This window comes from Mesoplodon densirostris, chromosome 3, assembly GCF_025265405.1.
Source record: "Mesoplodon densirostris isolate mMesDen1 chromosome 3, mMesDen1 primary haplotype, whole genome shotgun sequence".
Classification (NCBI taxonomy): Eukaryota; Metazoa; Chordata; class Mammalia; order Artiodactyla; family Ziphiidae; genus Mesoplodon; species Mesoplodon densirostris.
Genome location: NC_082663.1, coordinates 112,528,952 through 112,552,510, shown reverse-complemented (window position 1 = coordinate 112,552,510; position 23,559 = coordinate 112,528,952). Strand labels below are relative to the sequence as shown.

Sequence of the window (23,559 nt, the reverse complement as noted above, 5' to 3'; positions counted from 1 at the left end):
AAAGAAACTGCATAAACCATGGACTGGAAGAAAGACTGTTCTTTGTCCACATAATAGTTATAAAATTTATGGTAGGGCTTCCCTGGTGGCGCAGTGGTTGAGAGTCCGCCTGCTGATGCAGGGGACACGGGTTTGTGCCCCAGTTCGGGAAGATCCCACATGCCGCGGAGCGGCTGGGCCTGTAAGCCATGGCTGCTGAGCCTGCGCGTCCGGAGCCTGTGGTCCGCAACGGGAGAGGCCACAACAGTGAGAGGCCTGCATACCGCAAAAAAAAAAAAAAGTATGGTAAAAAGCATATGTTGGGAATGTTGAAGTCTTTATAAGGACACAGACTCTATTACCTGTATCTAATTTGTGTTGTTTTTCTTGTTTTTCCTGGTTTACTTGTTGAACAGTTCTATCCAAATCTAGTCCTTGGAGTTTAGCTGCTTGTTGTGCAATTTTTCTTTCAACATCCTTAAGTTCCATCTTAAGAATAAATCAAAGTTATTTCCTTTAAGAAACTTATGCCATTAACATTATTCAAAATCTTTAAGAATTAACTGCTTTTAATTACTTTTTAAAATCTAATTTGTAACTGCTCTCAGATATAATTTTAACAAATTTTCAAGGATAAAAATAAAATTAATTTTTATGATGAAATTAATTTAAATGATGTAAACAAAAGGAAGCAGACTAAAAAAGAAATATAAACAAGACTACTTCTTAATTCTCAGAACTTATGGATAATGAAATCTAAACTCAGGAATATAAATAAGCTAAGCAGTTACTCCCTGAGACTACCTGAAATTCAGGATAGGGAACTCTAAACACAATCTGTACCAGAATACTAGCTACTATCTTTAATACTCACATTTCATATTCAAACCACCATGAAACAAGTTTTATTCTGCCTTAAACTGCATTAAACTTACCTGGAACCTCTCCATAATTGTAACATCTGTCAGACACACTTTAGCACTTTCTTCCTCAGGTATAATTGTACCCAAAAGTGTTTCCTGTTCTTCTATGTCATTCTTTAGCCGCTGTATGTCTCTGTTCACACTCTGCAGTTTGTTTCTTAATTCTGGTATTTCCTTCTCCTTCAAATCAATTATGCTTTGCCTTCACAGAACACACACAATTAAAAATAAGCAATCTAATGTTTTCTCATAATGAGATTGAGGTTATGTATTTTTGGCAAGAATACCACAGAAGTGATGTTGTATCCTTCTTAGGGCAACATATCAGTGGGTACATGATGTCAGTATGTCACTCTTAGTTAAGATGGTGTCAGCCAAATTTACCCATTGTAAAGTTACTATTTTTCTCTATGTAATCAGTAAGTATCATAGGAGAAATACATTGAAGAAAATGTAAATATCCTGTTTCTCCTTAAACCTCTGTCCACTGATTTTATAAATAGTACCTACTGACAGATCTTGATACCAGCAATTTTTACCGTATTGTTTGCCAAACTGAAAGATATTTTACAAATTACCTGACCATACTCATCATAAGGGTCAAGACCATGAAAGACAAAGAAAGATTGTCAAAGACAAAGGAAGAACTATGGTAGACTACAAGAGTCTAAGGAGAAATAACAAGTATATGCAATGTGGGAATCCTGAGTTGGATTCTGATATAGACAAAGGATATTAAATAGAAAGACTGCTAAAATTCAAATATGGTTTGTAGTTTAATTAAAAGGATTATACCAAAGTTAATTTCTTGATTTTGATAACCATATTATGGTTACATAAACTGTGAACATCAGGAGAAGCTGGGTGAAGGGTATATGTGAATTCTCTGTACTATTTTTGTAAATTTTCTGTAGGTCTAAAATTATTTCAAAATAAAAAAGTTTAAAAACTGATGGAAGGACAGAAGAAAGGAAGGAAAGAAAATAGGAAAGGAAACCACTCAGTCAAATGCTACATGGGTTTATGGTACAAAAGCTGTTAAACCCACTTTACTGCTGCTACTCTAGCTAATGAATTACCAACCCTATGGCAGGTACTGGCCCCACACCTATTTTTGTTGATACCTCTGAAACAATAAAACTTGTATGTAATCTTTAAAAAAAAAAAGCTAATAAGCTTATTTCAGAAAAATCCCAAATTCTTAAAATCAAATTAGTATAATAAATTAAATTGGTTTCTAATGGGAGCCTTATAATAAACCAGAAACTCAAGGATTAGCACTTAGATACTATTATTACGTAATGATTTTTTTAAAGTCCATACTATGACCAAGAAATGCCAACCTGAATTGATCTGAGTGACAGAGACCTGTAATTTTTTATACCAAAGCAATGAAAAAATTCCCTGAATAAATATGAACATATTCAGATTATGAATAATTCATGCTCACATTACTTCCCAGTGTTATAGACCAGAAGTGGGTCTTAAGTTATGTACCCAGTACCTAGAAAGTGACAAAGCCATGATAGCCTAATGACAGTCAAGCATTCACTTGACTGGGACATTTTTGCAGAGAACTACAGGCATCCATTCAATTTTAACCCCATTTTTACATTTTCACACACACACAAAAACCCCTTATTGATGTAGTCCAGGTTTTGGTGCCTTCTTTTCTGATGATTACCTAAGACGCTAAAATAAGTATTCTAAGAAACAGTAAAGATATTTCCTGAGAGAATGGTTACTGAGCTCTAGTAGGGTTTTCTCTTTTGTTTTTAAAATTTTTCAGAAACTCAATTTTGTGACAGCATTCTTTTTCCAAGGGAATTTTATGTAAAAGGGACCAACAGATACAGTACTGAAAAAAACCTGTGGGAAAAATATTGAGTTTTTATTTAAATGAGGTGTTATAAAAAATGAACCCAAGTCAGTACTAAGAAACATGATAAACAGGTACATTTTCAGCTGAAATTTCATTCATGATGGTATGGGACAGGTTGGAAGGGACATGCTATCACTTCTGTTGTATTTTATTGGTTACAAAGACCAATCCTGGAACATGAGAGAAGACAAATACAAGAGTGTGAATACTAGGAGGCAGGGATCACTGGGGACCATCTTAGAGGCTGGCTACCACACAGCACATCTTCTTGCATCTTCCCTTCCTTCTTTTCCTTAAACTCCTCTTCAGTTTTCCAGGACAACGTACCCTCCGGGTTTTTTTGCTTCCAGAGTTTGTCTCACTTTCGCCCAATTTATTAACATTAAATTAATTTTCCTAAAACACATCTTTCATTAAATCTCAGGATGGCTCCCCATCACCTAATAGAGCTATAACTAGGCCTGAACATAATTGTAGCTCTATCTTCCCTACTTATGTGAATCAATCACTACAAATAAGTTCTCAAACTCCAGATAATGTTTCTACTGCAGCACAGGTCTTACTCTCCTACTCTTACACACACCCTCTCCTCTTTCCCCCTCTTAAATAAGTCAAACCACCTTCCCTGTGCTTTACATCCCTCCTCCTACCCTGTTCTCAAAATCCTATTCTCATTCTGTAGTCCACTGGCTTCTCTCTTCCTAATTAATGCATTTGTTTGAACCAATTAAGTACTTTATTAAGCCCAGCTTTCTATGTCTAATTCTGAGAGCTTTTCTCCTTACATAGACCATCAACTCCATGAAGGTCATGTCTTATTGGTCTCTGTGACCATCTTTGTGCTCTGGGAGACACCAAGGCAATCATCACATACTTTCTGACTTGATTTTATTTATAAATAGAAAATCATCTGAACTTCTTATACAAGCAAGGGAAAAATAAACAATAGAAATCATCTATGATTCATTCTTTCTGGAAGTGAAAAAAACATAAAAGTATAGTTTAAAATTTGTCTCTTGAGGGGAGCTTTCCGGTACTTTCTTTGCTGGGTTTAGAAAGTGACACATAGTTATAAAATCTATCAAAATTTCTGCCCTCAAGCCAAGTCTCAGGAATGAAACAAACATACACAAATTAAAGATTATATCTACCCTGTGACTAGTTTAAGAAACAAGCTTATCTTGAAACAAAATAATTCTTTCTTATCATATAAATAACATGAGATGAGCATACTGGCTTAGAATCCTGACTTTAACCTTTATTCATTCAACTCTTGCTTACTGAATACCTACCATATGTTAGACAGTGGAATAGGTACCTCTTACAGTGCTGCTGTACAGGTACAGTAATAGTAAATCCCTATTCTCACCTCATGGGCACTAGTCCCAGCATTTCATCACGCCGCTTTTCTTTTTTCTTTAGCTCTGATTCTGTTGTCTTGAGCTTATCTGGAGCAAGCCTCAGCTTAGACTGCAAATCACTGATGACTTCTTGTAATTCAGCTTCTGTCTGAAAAACTCTCTGACAGACAGGGCAACACGACTGGTCTTCATCCGTTAGCTGAGTAATGAATTGGGAGTAAACTGCCGTAGCTCCAGCCAGCATGGCTATTTAAAAAAAAAAAAAAATACTCCCAATGAAAAGAATACAAAATATAGTTTTGTCAACATGGTTATATCCTTTTCTGTAAATACATGATTATTCTTCTTGCTTTATAAACACACAATGAAAGAAATCAAAATTCTGATATTTAAATCTTCCCAAGGGCACAATACATTCAGATTTGTAGAAATTATTTTCTGGTAACACACAAGTATAATAAAACGTTTAAAGCTTGTTACGTGCCAGAAACTATAATCTCATTTACTGCTCCCTAACACCCTACACGTGGTAGGCAATTATTAATGAATCTGAAGTGCAGAAAGGTTTCGATAAATTGCCCAAAGTCACACAGCAAGCAGGCTGTAGCACCAGAACTGAAATTTAAGCCACCGAGCTCCAGAACCAAGTTTAAAAATCTCCCATCCTTAACAGTTACCTGTGAACGAAAATTCAAAAACATCAAAATGCTTTTTCTAATATAAAGTAGGTAACCTACCTCGTTGTTTTGAGGATTTTTCAATTTCTTCTTTAAGCCTGCCTAAGTCACTTTCAAAATCCTGGCTACCACAAACATCAAACAGTTTGTCTTCATAGCTGGACAACTTCTCTTCCTTCTTTTTTAGCTCATTATTTATATGATTTTTATTTTGCTCAGCTGAAGCCAGTTCCTTGCTAAAATAAGAATAAATATGGATTACAATTTTAAAACATGAGAAATGAAAAGTGTGAGAAGGTAGATCCAAGACAAACTCTGCCAGAAAATATTACAAAGGTCTGCTGTGACCAAGCACTTTTTTTTTTAGAAGTCACGGCAACAGTCCACTACTGCCTGAATCTACCCCTAGCACATGGACTCACCCTGGTCATATGCCTGCTCCCAGAAAAATGTGTACAGACAAAACCCTGCTTGGTTTTGCGGGGGTTCATGGTCTTAGATCTTGGGTTAAGAGCCTCAGCAGGGAGAATATGCTTGCCAGATCTGGAGGGAAGAGAAAAAAAGGAGAACATTCTCCTAACTCTGTGTGGACCCTCTCACAACTGTACTTCCGTTCCGTCCTGTAGAGACTTTTCCTTTGTTCCCTCCTTGTTGCTGTCATCTACTTAAAACCTGATCATTCACTGCCTCTCATTCATCAAAGACTTTGCTCACTGGTACAATTTATTTCCACTCCAACTCTTTTTTTTTTTTTTTTTTTTTTGCGTTACGCGGGCCTCTCACTGTTGTGGCCTCTCCTGTTGCGGAGCACAGGCTCCGGACGCGCAGGCTCAGCGGCCATGGCTCACGGGCCCAGCCGCTCCGCGGCATGTGGGATCTTCCCGGACCGGGGCACGAACCCATGTCCCCTGCGTCGGCAGGCGGACTCTCAACCACTGCGCCACCAGGGAAGCCCTCCACTCCCACTCTTAAATATAATCCTAGCCAGCCTCCATGCCCACACACAGATCAGGGGTTTTCAATTTACAGGTTTTGATGCATTAGGCAAGTCATATAATCAATTCAATTCATTGTATTCAAATTAAGCATAATATGTAGAATATATTGGAGTAGATTGTGTGTGGTTAGGATAGGTACTATTTTAAGAAATTTGTTTCAGATAAATGTGTGTGAGTGCACATGTGCCTCATCTTGATACTTCCCATTGTGAGTCACAGTAAAAATTTGGAAAAAAAATAACATGTAGATGATGTTCTCACCATCCTAGCCATTGAGCACTGCTCATTAAGATCACTATCTCAGCAGCACCAAACACGGTTGAACCCCTCCTTGAAAGACTATTTCCTCAAGGCAACCCAGACATCACTCCTGTCTTGTTTTCACCCTGGCTCCTGGGGCACTGACTTCGCTTGCTCCTCTTCCTTTGCTTGCCAACAGTTTAAATGTTGGTGTTTTCCAGGAGTCTGACTACAATTTTTTCTCTTCTCTTTGAATAACTCCTTCAAGTTGACATGACCTGACTCCAATTATCGCTTACAAAGCAACAACTTCCAATCAATCTTCTGAACTTCAAACTCCAGTATTCTATTCCCTAACAGACATTTCCACAAGAAACACAAATTTAACACGGTCAAATTCACTATCTTCCTCAAAAATATCTGTGGAATTTTTGACCCTATTATCTAAGTACCACTCAAGATGATATTTGAAAAAATTGGTCACTTTTTTAAACTGTGGGAAAAACATAAAATTTAACATCTTAAGCATTTTTAACTGTACAGCACAGTAGTGTTAACTATATGCACGTTGTTGTGCAACAGATCTCTAAAACTTTTTCATCTTGCAAAACTAAAACTCTATACCCACTGAAAAACTACCCCCCCACCCCCATCCCCTGGCTACTCTGAACCTCCATTCTACATACTTGCTAAGAGTTCAACATCTTTGGATACTTCACATAAGTGGAACCAAGCAGTATTCGTCTTTTTGTGCCTAGCTTACTTCACTTTAATATCCTCAAGCATAATATCTTCATCAAGTCATAGCATATAAGAGGATTTCCTTCTTTTTCAAAGATAAATAATATTCCATTATACATACACCAGTTTTTCTTTATCCATTTATCCATCATTTAGGTTGCTTCCACCTCTTGGCTATTGTGAATAATGCTGCAGTGAACATGGATTAGCAAATATCTCTTTTGAGATCATGTTTTCAATTCGTTTGAATATATACTCAGAAGTGGAATTGCTGGATCATCTGGTTATTCTTTTCCTAATTTTCTGAAGAACCTCCACAGGTTTTCTACAGTAACTGCACCATTTTACACTCCCACTAATAGTGCACAGGGTTCCAATTTCTCAACATCCTCACCAACACTTGTTATTTTGGTTTTTTTTCAACTTTTTATTTTATCTTTTAATTGAAGTATAGTTGATTTACAATGTTGTGTCAGTTTTCATATATAAAGCAAAGTGATTCAGTTATATTATTCTTTTTCAGATTCTTTTCCATTATAGCTTATTATAACACACTACTATATTTTCTGGGTTTTTTGATAATGGTCATCCTAAGTGGTGTGAAGTGATATCACTGTGGTTTTGATTTGCATTTCCTTGATGATTAGCATCATCTTGAGCATCTTTTCATATGCTTGTTGACCACTTGTATATATTCTTTGGAGAAATGTCTATTCAAGTCCTCTGCCTGTTTGTTTTTTTTTTAATATTTATTTATTTGGTTGTGCTGGGTCTTAGTTGCAGTAGGCGGGCTCCCTGGCTGTGGCATGAGAACTCTTAGTTGTGGGATCTAGTTCCCTGAGCAGGGATCAAACCCGGGCCCCCTGCGTTGGGAGCTCAGAGTCCCAACCACTGCACCACCAGGGAAGTCCCTCTGCCCACTTTTTTAATCCGGGTATTTGTTTTTTTATTATTGAGTTGTATGAGTTCTTTACATATTCTGGATACTAACCCTTATCAGATATATAATTTGCAAATGTTTTCTTCCATTCTGTTGATTGCCTTTTCCCTGTTGATCGTTCCCTTTGCTGTGCAGCAGTTTTGTTTTTTTTTTGCGGTATGCGGGCCTCTCACTGTTGTGGCCTCCCCCGTTGCGGAGCACAGGCTCCGGACGCGCAGGCTCCGGACGCGCAGGCTCAGCGGCCATGGCCCACGGGCCCAGCCGCTCCGCGGCATATGGGATCCTCCCAGACCGGGGCACGAACCCGTATCCCCTGCATCGGCAGGCGGACTCTCAACCACTTGCGCCACCAGGGAGGCCCGCAGCAGTTTTTAAGTATGTTATAGTCCCATTTGTCTATTTTTGCTTCTGCTGCCTGTGCTTTTGGTGTCATATCCAAGAAATCATTGCCAAATTCAATACAATGAAACTTTTCCTCTATGTTATCTTCTAGGAGTTTTATAGTTTCAGGTCTCACTTTTTATAAAGGAATATTTTAATCCTCTCACTTAGTTCTGCAAACTTTCAAGGAACAAGAAGCTCAACTCACTATCTGTTACCATTTTACTTAATTTGTAAAATATAGGAAAATCAAAGTCAATTAATAAGACATACCACTTCGTGACAATAAATGATTTCAAAACAATTAAAAGTGAAAGCATGAAATAAGAGACTTCTATTACATCTTCAAATGTTGTAACTACTTACTTCAATTTGGCAAGTCTGTCCCTGGTCTGATTAATTTCTTTTGATTTACTATGAAGCCAGTCTTCAAGCTGTTTTTTGTTGGGAAAATATCCTAACAATGAAGTTAATTCATCACTGTGCCTAGATTTTATTTTTCTGATTTGTTCATCTTTGTCAGCCTACAGGGAAAAAAAAAATTGTTTAAAAATAAAGCTCAATATCTCCACATTATATAAAGAACAAAAATAAATTTTAGATTGATTACAGTTCTAGGCTTTAAAAATAAAACTATAAAAATGCAAGAAGAAAATATAAAATTTCTTTTTTTTTTTTAAATTTTGGCCACACCACACGGCTTGAGGAATATCTCAGCGCCCCAACCAGAGACTGAACCCGGGCCATGGCAGTGAAAGCACCAAATCCTAACCACTAGGCCACCAAGGAACTCCTGAAAATTTCTTAAACTCTTAAAGTGAGGATGGACTTTCTAAGCCATTAGAGAAAAGAATAACAAGTCTGATGATATAAAAATTAAAACTTCTGTATGGTATATGATAAAAATTAATAGCAATGTACATGTGTGTGTTTGTGTGTATACACTTCTGTATTATTATTGTTTTGTAATTAGAAAACAGTTTTTAAACTTGAAAATCTATTTTATATTAAGTTCACTTAACCCCTAAAGTAAAAAACCAATATCAACTAAATACTTCAAAATGTAACGATTATGAATGTAAGATAAGCTATTTTAAATACCAGAAAGTATAATTAGAACAAAAAGAAAGGTCATACTTTGTCTTTGGTCAGCATCTCCATCTGGGTACGTGTTGCTGTATGATGATTTAACTGCTCCATCTCCTGGTCCAATTTACGCAGGGTCCTGTCTAGATCTGCTTTCTCATTTTGAAGGCTTATTACTTCTGTTTTTAGAGTTTCTACATTGCTGTTTTTCTCAGCTTTGCTTAGCTCACGTTCCTTAATAAGTCAAATAAATGAACAGGTTTATATGTGTTATGTTAAAATGACAAAGTGTATTAGAAATCAGCTACTCCTCAGAATGGTCAAAATATTACTGTTTGATTTTATCCAACAACAGAAAAAGCAGAAGGAATAAAATTTTTAAGAAAGATCTTATAAAGTTACCTTACTATTTTATAACTGTAGAGACTTAGTAAATAAATCTAGAAGAGTCAAACATGAGGGAAAAATGAAAATTAGTGCAAAATTAAGAAAAATATGCCTAAGTATACAGTTTAGTGACTCTTCAATCAATAACTAAGCATTTATCAAGTACCCATGTAACTCACTACATTGCCTGGCATATAGAAACTAAAAATAGTGTGATATGGTGCCTGAACAGTATCTCCCCATCACAACAGGACAATATTGTGCTAAACTGACAAAAATGTATGCTAGATGTTAAGTTTGGGAGTAAACAGAAATGTTTAAATTATCAAGACGGGACCTGAAAGTGGCATTTGCCAAGCTTTAGGATGCTTATTTTGGTAATGGAGGTGTGAAGGAAGGGAAGAGATTAGAAACAAAGAAGAAATTTTGGAAATTCATGAAAGGAAGAGGTGGGCTAAGAAAGTTTCTACCACAGAAAAAGTGATAACACAGCAATGATCATATAAAATCTGTAGTGTGTGGAACCTAGAGGGAAAATACTTTTTTTTAAACTTAGGTAAGTGGTTCTCAATCAAGGTACTCATAAGAATCACCCAGTTCTGTTTTGAGCACATTTCTATGCCCCACTCTTAGAGATTTTTATTTGCAATGTTTAAGGTCTAAGCATAAGTTTTTTTTTTAAGCTTCCTTAGATGATTCTAATTTTCAATCCACCACGTTCCAGGAGCAGAATTGGGTCATTAAGATATTCAGATAAATTCATTTTATGTGAGATTGATAAACAAGGTTGACATTTTTATTAAAATGCCATAATCTCAGGATTAGCAAAAGATAAAATACTTCTAAATATCTTACACCTTAAAATTATTAGATTGCTCAAATAGTATCTTACAGCTTTTGTGAGCTCCTGGTCCAGTTCAAGAATCCTGTCTGAAGATCCTTCCAACTGCTGTAATTCATACTTCACATTTTTCAGCTCATTCTGCTTCTTAGTTAGGATTTCTGATTTTAGCTCAATTATTCTTCCCAGTCCAGTTTTCTTATCCCTTATCTCATCTATCTGTTTTTGTTTCAGAGTCTCTTTTTCTGCAAAGTCATTCTAAATACATAATGAGAAGCATGAGCATTAACAATTTTTTCACTAAAAACTTCATTAAGAAAAAGTTTCTTTGATGCAAAAGTAACACATGCACTCTGAGGAAAATATAGAAAAGCATAAAAAAAATGATCATAACCCAGAGATAATCATTATTAACTTTGAGCAAACTTTTTCTTTACAATTAACTTTAAAAAGAAATTTTACTTAAAATCAAATAAAAAACATAGGTCTATATCTTCTTTGTACTTTTATACTCATAAACTTTAAAAAATTTGCTTCCATAAGGTTTTATTCTACCTCAGAGCAAATTTTATCCTAACACTAATCCAAAAATATGACAAAATAAGGTCAATCCAAAAATTAAAACAATTCAACTAGACAATCTGATACAAACAAAAGAAAATAACAGTATTTACCATCAGTTGCCTGGCAGTTTCTGCTTCCTTTTCTTGCCTCTCACTCACAAGTTTGTGAAAATTTTTTATCTGTCTCTCACTGAATGGTCCATGCTCAAAGCCATCCAATTCTAGTTGTGTTGCCAAAGACTGAATTAATGAATCTCTAGCTCGCATATGTTCTTGATGACGATCTGCCTGTAGCTGTAGACGACCTGTGAAAAACACAATCATAGTAATTCTTTTATCAGCTGATTTTTTAAAAAATAAAAGAGCAAGATCTCTTACATCCTTTGCTCAGTTTCCCCCAATGGTAACTATTGTATTGAGATGTAGTAAGAAATACATATCTGGTTTTTGTCCTCAGCTCCTGGTACAGAGCTCCAAAAATGCTTAGAATTTCTCAGTGATAGGGGTGAGAGGAGTATCTTTCGTTATTCATTATAAGTCCCTTTCAACTGTACCTGAGTTTATTCTAATGAGGTGACTCCTGGAAAATGGGACCTGGTCGTCAGAGGAATCAGCTCTGTGATTAGAGAGTAGGAAGTTTCAGTACCCACCCCTCCCATTTCTGGGGAGGGGCTGAAGCCTAGGTTCAATCACCAATGGCCAATGACTTAATTAATCATGTCTACATGATTACTTCCATAAAAACCCTAAGCAATGGCATTCAAAGAGCTTCCAGGTTGGTGAATACTACATGGAGGTGCTGGGTAAGTCACGCATGTGGAGAAGGCATGAAAGCTCGATGTCCCTCCCCCATACCTTACCTTATGCATCTCTTTCATCTGGGTGTTCCTGAGCTATATCCTTAATAAACTGGTAATAGTAAGTGCTTCCCTGAGTTCTAGGAGCTGTTATAGAAAATTACTGAACCTGAGAAAAGGGTTGTGGGAACCCCTGATTTATAGCCAGTGGTCAGAAGTACAGGTGCCAGACAACCTGGGACTTGGGATTGGCAGCTGGAGTGGAGTGGGAGACAGTCTCATGGGACTGAGCCCTTAATCTGCGGGGTCTATGCTAACTCCGGACAGGGAGTGCCAGAACTGAGTTAAATTACAGGACACTTAGTTGGTGTTCACTGAGAATTGGAGAATTGCTTGGTGTGGAAAAACCCACACACCTGGCATCAGAACTGTTGTTGAGTAGAAAAACAGTGTCTTCTTTTAGTAATTTGCAAAATTATAGTATATCACAACCAGGATACTGACACTGATACAATCCATCAATCTTATTCTTATTTCCCTAGTTTTACTCACATCTGTGTGTGTATTAAGTTCTACATAATTTTTCTTTTTTCTTTTTTGGCTGTGTTCCGTGGCATGTGGGATCTTAGTTCCCCGACCAGGGATGGAACTTGCGCCCCCTGCAGTGGAGGCTCGGATTCTTAACCACTGGACCTCCAGGGAAGTCCCAGTTCTACATAATTTTATCAACTGTGTTGGTTCTTATATCCACCATGACAGCCAAGATACTGAACAGTTCCAATACCATAAGAACCCCTCTTGTTTTTTTTAAAACCATAACCACATTAACCTTCCTCCTGCTCTTCCCCCTACTGGGGAACCCTGGCCATCACTAATCTGTTCTACATTTCTAAAATTTTGGCATTTCAAAATGTCATATAAAGTGGAAACATACTATATATAATCTTTTGAGACTTTTTTCACGCAGCATAATTCCCTGGAGATTTGTCATTCATGCAGAAAATGTTTAATATTATAATAGGGAAAAAGACCAAGTAAACACTGTCTCTTACCCTGTTCAACAAGTAATTCTGATTTTTCTTGATTGAGAAGCCTAGATTCTTTACTTAATTTTTCCAGTTCACGCTGACATTCTACCAGTCTCCTTTCTTTCTCCCTAACTGTTCTCTGGTGATTGTGATATAAATCATTTAGCTGCTCATCAGACCCTTGAAAAACCTGTGTAGAACCAAAATAAAGAGCTTTAATGTATAACAAGGTATCAGTCTGAGGTACAAAATATGAACCAAAGCTTATTCAATATCCTTCTTTTTAACATAAACATGGAAGTAACACAAACATCAAGATTTGTATTTTTGTTTCAAAATATGACTGTCGAAATGAAATCAAATGAGGTTCATTACAATAATCTCAAAATTCTGAAGTAAAACAAAATTCTACCACCACAAACCTTTTCCATTTTCTGTTCCAGTTCACTATTATCTTTTTCCATTTGCTTCTTTCGGCTATCCAAAGCTTTAATTTCATTGTCCAGTCTCATTATTTTAGAGAGATTTTGTTCAATTTCTTTTAGACGATTCTGAAAATAAACAAACACCCTACATAAACAGAATTCACTATAGTTTATACTGCAAATAACTGAAGATAAATAACATGTCCCAGGACCAGGCACTTAGTAAAAGTGATCTCATTTAATGGTAACACTGCTATAAAGGGAGCACTAAGAAACTGAGGATCAGAGACATTACGTAACTTGTCCAACTCCTTACAGCTAGTAAAGAAAAGCAGGAATTTAACTCCCTTCTAACTCCAAAGCCCATCCCCTGCCCTCAACAGCTCCCACAAAAGTCATTCATTCATTGGGTACTTGGAGCCACATTATGTAAAGTACCACATTTTAAGAACTTAATCCTTGGAACTTCCCTGGTGGCACAGTGGTTAAGAATCCGCCTACCAATGCAGGGGACATGGGTTCGAGTCCTGGTCCGGAAATCCTACATGTCATGGAGCAACTAAGCCCACGTGCCACAACGACTGAGCCTGTGCTCTAGAGCCCATGAGTCACAACTGCTGAGCCCGCGTGCCTGGAGCCTGTTCTTCCCAACAGGAGAGGCCACCACAATGAGAAGTGCGTGCACTGCAACAAAGAGCAGCCCCCACTCGCTGCAACTAGAGAAAGCCTATGAGCAGCAATGAAGACCCAACACAGCTAAAAATAAAAAAAATTTAAAAAAACATCACTTAATCCTTAAAAGGCTAACTATTTAATTTATTAAAAAAGAAATTAGAACTACTGAGTGGACTGGAAACTCATGGTGCATCACAAGTGAAATGTGACAAATGATCTCAGTGGCCTGCTTCCAGGGACAGCTGGTTGCCTCATTTCCTAGGAATATGAGTGAACTGGCTCAGAGTCTTCCCTCCTTGGATACTCTTCTGGTGTTTGCCTCTACAATTCCAAGGCTGACCAACTCCTCTTCTAAGACATTTTTAGAACCTAATATTTAAACTAACACATTATTACAGATATCAATTGTAAGCTTTCATAGCTGCACCAAAATGCATCCTCAACTTCAATGTCATTTGATAAATTATACTAATACCATATCTTATGATTTGTATATTAATAGGTAACACGTTATCACCACAGAAACTTTACTTTATTCACCAATGCTTCCTCAGCACATGTAACAAGTGTTCAGTATGTTAGCTGAAAGAGAAATTTGAAAAAAAATTTTTTACCAATAATAACAGTCATAGCTATCATTGATCAAATGCCTGCTATATTGCAGACACTGTACTAGGTGCTGCCATGCATTCCCTCTAATCATTATGACACTACAGGCAAACCTCAGAGGTATACTGGGTTCAGTTCCAGACCACTGCAATAAAGTGATTATTGCAATAAAGCAAGGCACAGAATTTTGTGCCTTCACAGTGCATATAAAGGTTGTTTACACTATACTGTAGAAGTGTGTAATAGTATTATGTCTTAAGAAAAAAACAGTGTTCATATTTTGATCTCTTCCCATGAATCACGAACGTTCTTAATGGCATCTAGAATGGTGAATCCTTTCCAGGACGTTTTCAATTTACCCAGATCCATCACTGGAATTACTATCTATGGCAGCTATAGCCTTACGAAATGTATTACTTAAAAAGAATTAAAAGTCAAAATGACTTCTTGATCCATGGGCTGCAAAATGGATGCTGTGTTAGCAGACATGAAAACATGAATCTCATTGTACATCTCCATGAGCACTCTTGGGTGACCAGATGCATGGTCGATGAGCAGTAATATTTTGGGGAAAAAAAAATCCTTTTTTTTTTTTTTTTGTCTGAGCAGCAGATCTCAACAGTGGGTCTAAAATATTCAATAAACCATGTTGTAAACAGAGATGCTGCCATCCAGGTTGCTCCATTTATAGAGCACAGGCACAGTAGATTTGGCATAATTCTTGAGGGCCCTGAAGATTTTTGGAATGGTCAATGAGCACTGGCTTCCACTTAAAGTCACATGCCGCATTAGTCCCTAACAACAGTCAGCCTGTCCTTTGAAGCTTTGAAGCCAGGCATTGACTTCTCCTCTCTAGCTATGGAAGTCCTAGATGGCATCTTCTTCCAGTATAAGGCTGTTTTACCTACGTTGAAAATCTATTGTACATTGAAGCCACCTTCATTAATGATCTTAGCTAGATCTTCTTTATAACTTGCTGTAGCTTCATCAGCACTTGCTGCTTCACCTTGCACTTTGAAGTTTTGGAGACAGCTTCTTTCCTTAAACCTCAAAAACCTCTGCTACTTTCAAGTATTTCTTCTGCAGCTTCCTTACCTCTCTCAGCCTTCACAGAATTGAACAGAGTTAGGACCTTGCTCTGGATTAGGCTTTTACTTAAGGGAATGTTGTGGCTGGTTTGATCTTCTACCCAGACCACTAAAACCTCCTCCATATCAGCAATAAGGCTGTTTCAACTTTCCTACCATTCATGAGTTCACTGAAGCAGCACTTTTAATTTCCTTCAAGAACTTTTCCTTTGCGTTCACAACCTGGCTAACCATTTGGCACAAAAGGCCCAGCTTCCAGTCTCTCTTCACTTTTGATATGACTTCCTCACTGAGCTCAATCATTTCTAGCTTTTAGTTTAAAGTGAGAGACGTGTGACTCTTCCTTTCACTTGAACATCTAGAGGCCATTATAAGGTTATTAACTGGTCTAATTTCAATATTGTTGTACCTCAAGGAGTAGGAAGGCCTGAGGAAAGGGAGAAAGATGGGGGAATGGCTGTTTGGTAGAGCAGTCAGAACACATACAACTTTTATCTATTAAATTTGCCATCTTATATGCGTGTGGTTTGTGGCACCCCAAAACAATTACAATAGTAACACCAAAAATCACTGATTGCAGAATATCATAATATAACGATGAAAAAGGTTGAAATATTGCAAGAATTACCAAAATGTGACACAGAGACACAAAGTGAGCAAATGGTGTTGGTGGTATAGTGGTGAGCATAGCTGCCTTCCAAAATGGCACCAACACACTTGTTTGATTGACACAGGGTTGCCACAAACCTCCAATTTGTAAAAAAAAAAAAAAAGAAAAAAAAAAGGAAAAAAAATGTAGTATATACAAAGCACAGGAAAGCAAAGTATGCCTGTACATGCTAAGTAGGAGACTCAGAGGACTTGTATAAAGCCACATACTTAAAAATGGGAGATGAGACTGGGAGGCAGGATGGTATAACAATTAAGACTACAGGCTCTGGAAGCTGGAATGATTGGACATCTCTATGTAAAGAAGTAAACCTCCATAGAGCTGATTCACTCTGCCGTACAGCAGAAACTAACACAACATTGTAAAGCAACTATACTCCAATAAAAATTAACTAAAAAAAAAAGGAAGTAAATCTCAACCTTACCTCATACCATATTCAAAGTTAACCTGAAATAGAGCATATACTTAAATATAACAACTCAGACTAGAAAACTTCAAGAAGAAAATCTTTGTGGCCTTGGGTCGGGCAAAGATTTCCTAGATAGGAAACAAAAAGCAAAAACTATAAGAGAAAATTTTGATATGCTGGACTTCATCAAAATTAAAAACTCCTGCCCTTTGAAAGCAGTTAAGAAGAAAAAAAAATTTGCAAAACACATAACCAATTAGGGCTTATATCCAGAATAATTAAAGAACTCTCACAGCTTCAATAGTAAGACCAAAAACAAAAAACACACACACAAAAAACCTATTGAAAACAGGCAAAAGATATGCATAGACACTTTACCAAAAAAGATATTCAAACGGCAAATAAACACATAAAAAGATGCTCAACGTTGATTAACATTAGGAAAATGCAAATTAAAACCATAATGAAAAAAAAAAGCTGCTCAGAGATTCTATCACACATCTATTTTAATGGCTAAAATAAAAAGCTGATAATACTAAGTTCTGACAAGGACGAAGCGCAACTGCACTCTTGTACATTGTTGTGGGACTACCAAATGTGCCACTTTGGGGCTTCCCTGGTGGCGCAGTGGTTGAGAGTCCGCCTGCTGATGCAGGGGACACAGGTTCGTGCCCCGGTCTGGGAAGATTCCCACATGCCGCGGCGCGTCTAGGCCCGTGAGCCATGGCCGCTGAGCCTGCACGCCTGGAGCCTGTGCTCTGCAACGGGAGAGGCCACAACAGTGAGAGGCCTGCATACAGCAAAAAAAAAAAAAAAAAAAAATGTGCCACTTTGAAAAATAGTTTGGCAGCTCTTAAGGTAAAACATACACTTAACACACAACCTAACAATCCCACTCCTAGAGAGTTACCCAAGAGAGATGAAAACATATCTCCAAAGACCTGTACACAGAAGTTTATAGCAGTTTTATTTGTAATAGCTAAAAGCTGATAACAACCTGAAGTCCATCAACAAAGGAATGGATGAACAAACTGTAATATATCCTTACAATGGAATACCCTCAGCAATAAAAAGGAATGAACTAATCGTACATGCAACCACATAGATAAATTTAAAAGCATTATGCTAAGAAGTCAGACACAAAAGGCTATATAATGTATGACTCCACTGATGTGGCATTCGTTGGAAAAGGCAAAACTATACTGACAGAAAACAAATCAGGGATTACCAAGGGCTGGAAATGGAGGTAGGGGACCGACTACAAATAGACTTGAGAGAACTATTTGGGGTGGAAATGTTCTATATCTTGACTGTACTGATAGTAATGCTACTGTATGCATTTGCCCAAACTCATCAAATCATATACTTTCAAAAGCGTGGATTTTACTAAATGTAAATTATATTTCAATAAATCTGATTAAAGAAAAAAGAAGTATCAGTTTAGGAATCAGAGAAGCCTGGAATCAAATCCTGGCTTTACCCCTTACTTCCAATGTGAATACCTGTGCCTCACTTTTCTCATCTATGCAACTTCATGGGGTTACTGTGGGGCTCACATAATACATTTTAACACACTTTGATCAGCAACTGGGCATACAGTAGGCCCTCAATGAACAGGACCATTCACGACACCTGTGAAAAAAATTCTGTGTTCACAAAATATCTTTGAGCAATCTAACAAAGAGAACTGGATTAATTCTTAAGAGCAATGAATATTAACACCTCTGTTATGGTACCCTACTTCTCAGAAACTACTCGGTTTCTATGAATGTTTTCACTGTATTGTGGCAGCATTAACATTATCTTGGGGCTTCCCTGATGGCGCAGTGGTTAAGAATCCACCTGCCAATGCAGGGGACACGGGTTCAATCCCTGGTCCGGGAAGATCCCACATGCCGTGGAGCAACTAAGCCCATGCGCCACAACTACTGAGCCTGCGCTCTAGAGCCCACGAGCCACAACTACTTAGCCCGCATGCCACAACTACTGAAGCCCGCGCGCCTAGAGCCCATGCTCCGCAATAAGAGAAGCCACCGCAATGAGAAGCCCGCGTGCCACAATGAAGAGTAGCCCCTGCTCGCTGCAACTAGAGAAAGCCTGTGTGCAGCAACGAAGACCCAAAGCAGCCAAAAATAAATAAATAAAATAAATTTAAAAAATTATCTTGGCTTAGATCTTTTGTGACATCTTTAGCTGATTCATTCCTTAAATCCAGCCAGTAACTAGATGCTGGGGATTCCTTCTTTGACATCTGTGTTTTGGCTCAAACCCCAGAGCACAAAACACAGGCTCTATCCCCAGAGCACACAACCTAGTAAAAGAAGCTAAAACAAATAGAAAGACAACAAAAAATATAGCAGCAGTGTTCAAAGCTTAGGTGTGTGAAATAAGACAAAAGAATCAGGCACTTGGGCTATAAGGTGCACAAGGATCATGAACTTATGTGTGGAAGAATAAATAAGAGGGCCAGAGGGTGCTTTTGAACTTGAAAACAAATTTCTCGAGCCATTTCCACTGAGGGCAAGAAAGGAAAACAGGCCTAAGTGGGCCAAGGTCAGGATAGGATGTGGTGGTATGGGAATAAAGTAGTTTATGAGAGAGTTCCTGAAAATGTAGGAAATCTGTAAAAATGGGAAAGCATGAATTATAGTGCAGTACTGAAATGGAGCTGTCTTCTGGATGGCTGCTGGGAAGATGATCTGATTCAAGCTTTATGCCGAGTTCTATGAAGGGAAGAATCCTTTTAACTCAGAGCTAAAAAAAAAAGGACTTTGGAAATCATCCACTTAATAAATATTTACTGAACCACCTGCTAAGTGTCAGGCACCAGGCTAAGCTCTAAAGATACAGAGAGTAAGATTAAACCCTTGGACTAGCCAAAATTAAATACAAATAAATAAATAAACAAACACCTCAACGTTTGCTACAGCCTTGTTTAGAATCCTGGTACTGCTCAATAAATACCAGGTATTATCACTTAGCTCTACCCTGACATTATTTCCTATACAAATGCTCCATTTCAACTATGAGGATTTCCTTGATACTGTTCAAAGACAGTCTGCATTTTGCTGTCACCATATCTGTAATTACCAATCTACTTAAAGTCAACAAAATGATACCCCAAATTCAGTCCTATGAAATCCTCTCTGGCCACCTCAGACTTTCTCTTCTTTCCTCCTCAAAGCTCTCACAGCTCTTGCCTTTTTCTGCCTTATATGTGCTTGTCATCTTTCCAACCAGGCTGCTCCTGAAGAAAATAAAACGTGTTCCAATATCTTGGTAACTACCACAGTACCTACACACAGTTATTAGAACAACTACTTCTAAAATATAACATACTTTTTCTCACTCTTATGTCTATTGCACTAAATTCTAAACCCATTAGGCTCTTCATAATCTGACTGCAAATCCTAGCTCCCACTCCTTTTACCTTGATTTACTTAACCCAGGCTCTTCCTCACAGTCCTGTTTTAATAAGCTTGTATTTGTGAATATGTACATATATACACGTGCATGTTTGTATACACACATGTAGTGTATTTTTGCAAGAAAACCCACCTGATCATAAGATATATGTGGGAGGTCAGACATGAGGAGTAGGAAGAGCATCTCTTACTTTTCAACTAATATTCTTCCATAATTTTTTCATTGTGAGCACATATTAGTTTTAAAAGAAAAAAATACAAAATAAAACCAAACATACAGGGACTTCCCTGGTGGCAGAGTGGATAAGACTCTGAGCTCCCAATGCAGGGGGACCGGGTTCGATCCCTGGTCGGGGAACTAGATCCCACATGCATGCCACAACTAAGAGTTCACATGCCACAACTAAGGAGCCCTGGAGCTGCAACTAAGGAGCCCCCACATGCTGCAACTAAGGAGCTGGCAAGCCACAATTAAGGAGCCCGCCCGCTGCAGCTAAGACCTGGCGCAACCAAATAAATAAACAAATAAATAAATTTTAAAAAAAGATTACAAAAAACAAAACAAAAATATAAAAAATAGCTTCTAGTCTGTCAATTTGATTTTTCCCCATCTTTATGGCCCAGATCAGCTTCTCCCTTGAAGGTCTTGTGATAGCTTTCCATTCCAGGCTATCACTTTTTTTTTTTTTTACAATTCAGGTCTTTTATTTTCTTTACATCTATCATGCCATGAATTCATAGGGAATGGGTTTCAACAGTTCAGGCTCTTTTCCACTGGTTCTCACAAAGTGTGCTTCTCTGGGTGGAGAAGGCTGGCACTTCAGCTAAATCTAAGTACCTTTCTGCTTGGCTTCCTTCTTTTTCTGATCATTTTCCTTCAGACTGTTTCAGGAAGCTATCTTGGCTCTTAGAGTGCTTAATATGCTTGACATGCACACTAATTCTCTTGGCAAGAATCTTGCCCTTAACTTGCTTATTTACAACAATGCCAACAGCATGCTGGGTAGCACTGTAGACTCTTCCAGTTTTGCCATGGTAACATTTGTGGGGCATTCCTTTTTGAACAGTGCCCATTCCCTTGATATCTACAATATCACTTTTGTAGATTTGCATGTATGTGGCCAAAGGAACACCTCCATGTTTCCTAAAAGGCCTAGAGAACATATAGCAGGTGCCCCTCCTCTTTCCCTTTGTGTTGGTCATTTTGGTGAATTACTGGAAGATGGCGGTTCCATCCCAAAGGCCAGGCCATCACTTTAAAAATCACTTTATTGAGATGGAACTCACCTACCATACAATTCACCCATTTAAAGTGTACAGTTCAACATATTTTAGTATATTCAGAGTTGTACAACCATCCCCCATGACATTTTCACTTCCAAAAAAGAAACTCTGTGCCCTTAAGCAGTCACTATTTATTCCTCTCTACCCACTACCCTAGGCAACTGCTAATCTATTTTCTGTCTCTTTAGATTTGCCTATTCTGGACATTTCAAATAAATGGAACAGCATTATACAATTATGTAGTCTTTTATGATTGGCTTCTTTCAATTAACATGTTTTCAAGGTTCTTGCCTACTGTAGCTTGTATCAGAACTTCATTCTTTTTTAAAGCTGAATAATATTCCATGTATGGATATGCCACATTTTATTGATCAGTTAATGGATATTTGAATTGTTTCCATTTTTGGCTATTATGAATAATGCTGTTATGAACTTTCCTATACAAGTTTTTGTACAGATGTACATTTTAATTGCTCTTGGGTATAAGATACTTAGGAGTAAAATGGCCAGGTCATGTGGTAACTCTACGTTTAACATGTTCTTTTAATTTATTTATTATTTTAATTTATTGTTGGCTACATTTGGTCTTTGCTGCTGCATGTGGGCTTTCTCTAGTTGCGGTGAGCAGGGGTTGCTCTTCGTTGCATCATGCAGGCTTCTCATTGCAGTGGCTTCTCTTGCTGTGGAGCACACGCTCCAGGTGCACAGGCTTCAGTAGCTGTAGCACGTGGGCTCAGTAGTTGCGGCACACGGGCTTAGCTGCTCCACCATGTGGGATCTTCCCGGACCAGGGCTCAAACCCATGTCCCCTGCATTGGCAGGTGGATTCTTAACCACTGCACCACCAGAGAAGTCCCTATGCTTAACATTTTGAGGAACTGCTGAACTGTTTTCCAAAGTGGCTGCTCCATTTAACATTCCCACCATCATGTATGAAGGTTCCAATTTCTCCACATCCTTTTCAATAATTATGACCTATCTTTTTGACGTTTAGCCATTCTAGTGGGTGTGAAGTAATAGCTCATTGTGATTCTGATTTGCATTTTCCTGATGAATAATGATGTCAAGCATCTTTTCATGTGCTTATTGGACACATACATATCTTCCCTGGAGAAATATCTATTCAGAGCCTTTGTCCATTTTCAAATTGTGTTACTTTTTTTTATTGGGTTCTTCATATAACCCAGATAGACGTTCCTTATCACATATGACTTGCAAATATTTTCTCCCAGTCTATGGGTTGTGTTTTTGCTTTCTCGATGGTATAGTTTGTAGAACAAAAGGTTTTCCTTTTGATGAAGTCCAATTTATCCATTTTTTCTTTTCTTTTCTCACTTGTGCCACAGTCACCATCTTTTAGCTCTTAAAGAACCTATGTTCTAAACCAGTCCCCAACCTTTTTGGCACCAGGGACCGGTTTTGTGGAAAACAATTTTTCCACAGACTGGGGCAGGGCTGGGGGAGTGATGGTTCAGGCAGTAATGCAAGCAATGGGGAGCAGCAAATGAAGCTTGCTCGCTTGTCCTCTACTCACCTCCTGCTGTGCAGCCTGGTTCCTAAAAGGCCACAGACCAGTACCAGTCTATGGCCCAGGGGTTGGGAACCTCTGTTCTAAACTATATCATTCACATAGCTCTTCACTTTACTTCTTTGTAATCCTAACTATCTTTTAAAATATAGTCCTTATTTCTCCAACTAGACTATAAGATCATTAAAAGCAAGGTCTAAGTCTTTGGCTTCCTTATCCTCAAGAGCACCTAGCACAGTGCTATGCACAAAACAATAAATATTCACTAAAATATGCATTCATGGGCTTCCCTGGTGGTGCAGTGGTTGAGAGTCTGCCTGCCAATGCAGGGAACACGGGTTCGTGCCCCGGTCCGGGAAGATCCCACATGCCACGGAGCAGCTAGGCCCGTGAGCCATGGCCGCTGAGCCTGTGCGTCTGGAGCCTGTGCTCCGCAACAGGAGAGGCCGCAACAGTGAGAGGCCCGTATACCGCAAAAAAAAAAAAAAAAGATGCATTCATGTCAATGGGCACTGGGACAGAAAGTAAAAGTTTTTCCATATTACAATTCCAAGATCTACACCAGCATTTATAGGTGAGTTTTAAAAAACTAAAGCAATCATTAAAAAAAATTTTTTTTAAA

At 38.0% G+C, this 23,559-nt stretch overlaps 1 protein-coding gene and 1 pseudogene across 1 annotated transcript in view; both read right to left on the bottom strand.

Moving 5' to 3' along the window:
• RAD50 (RAD50 double strand break repair protein) overlaps positions 1-23,559 on the bottom strand; it is a 108,272-nt gene that overhangs the window by 47,987 nt on the left and 36,726 nt on the right. The window contains exons 6-15 of the mRNA XM_060093338.1: positions 13,247-13,375; positions 12,849-13,014; positions 11,111-11,304; positions 10,488-10,694; positions 9,260-9,442; positions 8,489-8,646; positions 4,883-5,058; positions 4,154-4,391; positions 915-1,104; positions 342-468 (exon numbers count right to left, since the gene is read on the bottom strand). Of these exons, the coding sequence (XP_059949321.1) occupies positions 342-468; positions 915-1,104; positions 4,154-4,391; positions 4,883-5,058; positions 8,489-8,646; positions 9,260-9,442; positions 10,488-10,694; positions 11,111-11,304; positions 12,849-13,014; positions 13,247-13,375 (1,768 nt within the window). The remainder of the gene's footprint in view (positions 1-341; positions 469-914; positions 1,105-4,153; positions 4,392-4,882; positions 5,059-8,488; positions 8,647-9,259; positions 9,443-10,487; positions 10,695-11,110; positions 11,305-12,848; positions 13,015-13,246; positions 13,376-23,559) is intronic.
• LOC132485407 (large ribosomal subunit protein eL21-like) lies at positions 20,848-21,331 on the bottom strand (annotated as a pseudogene).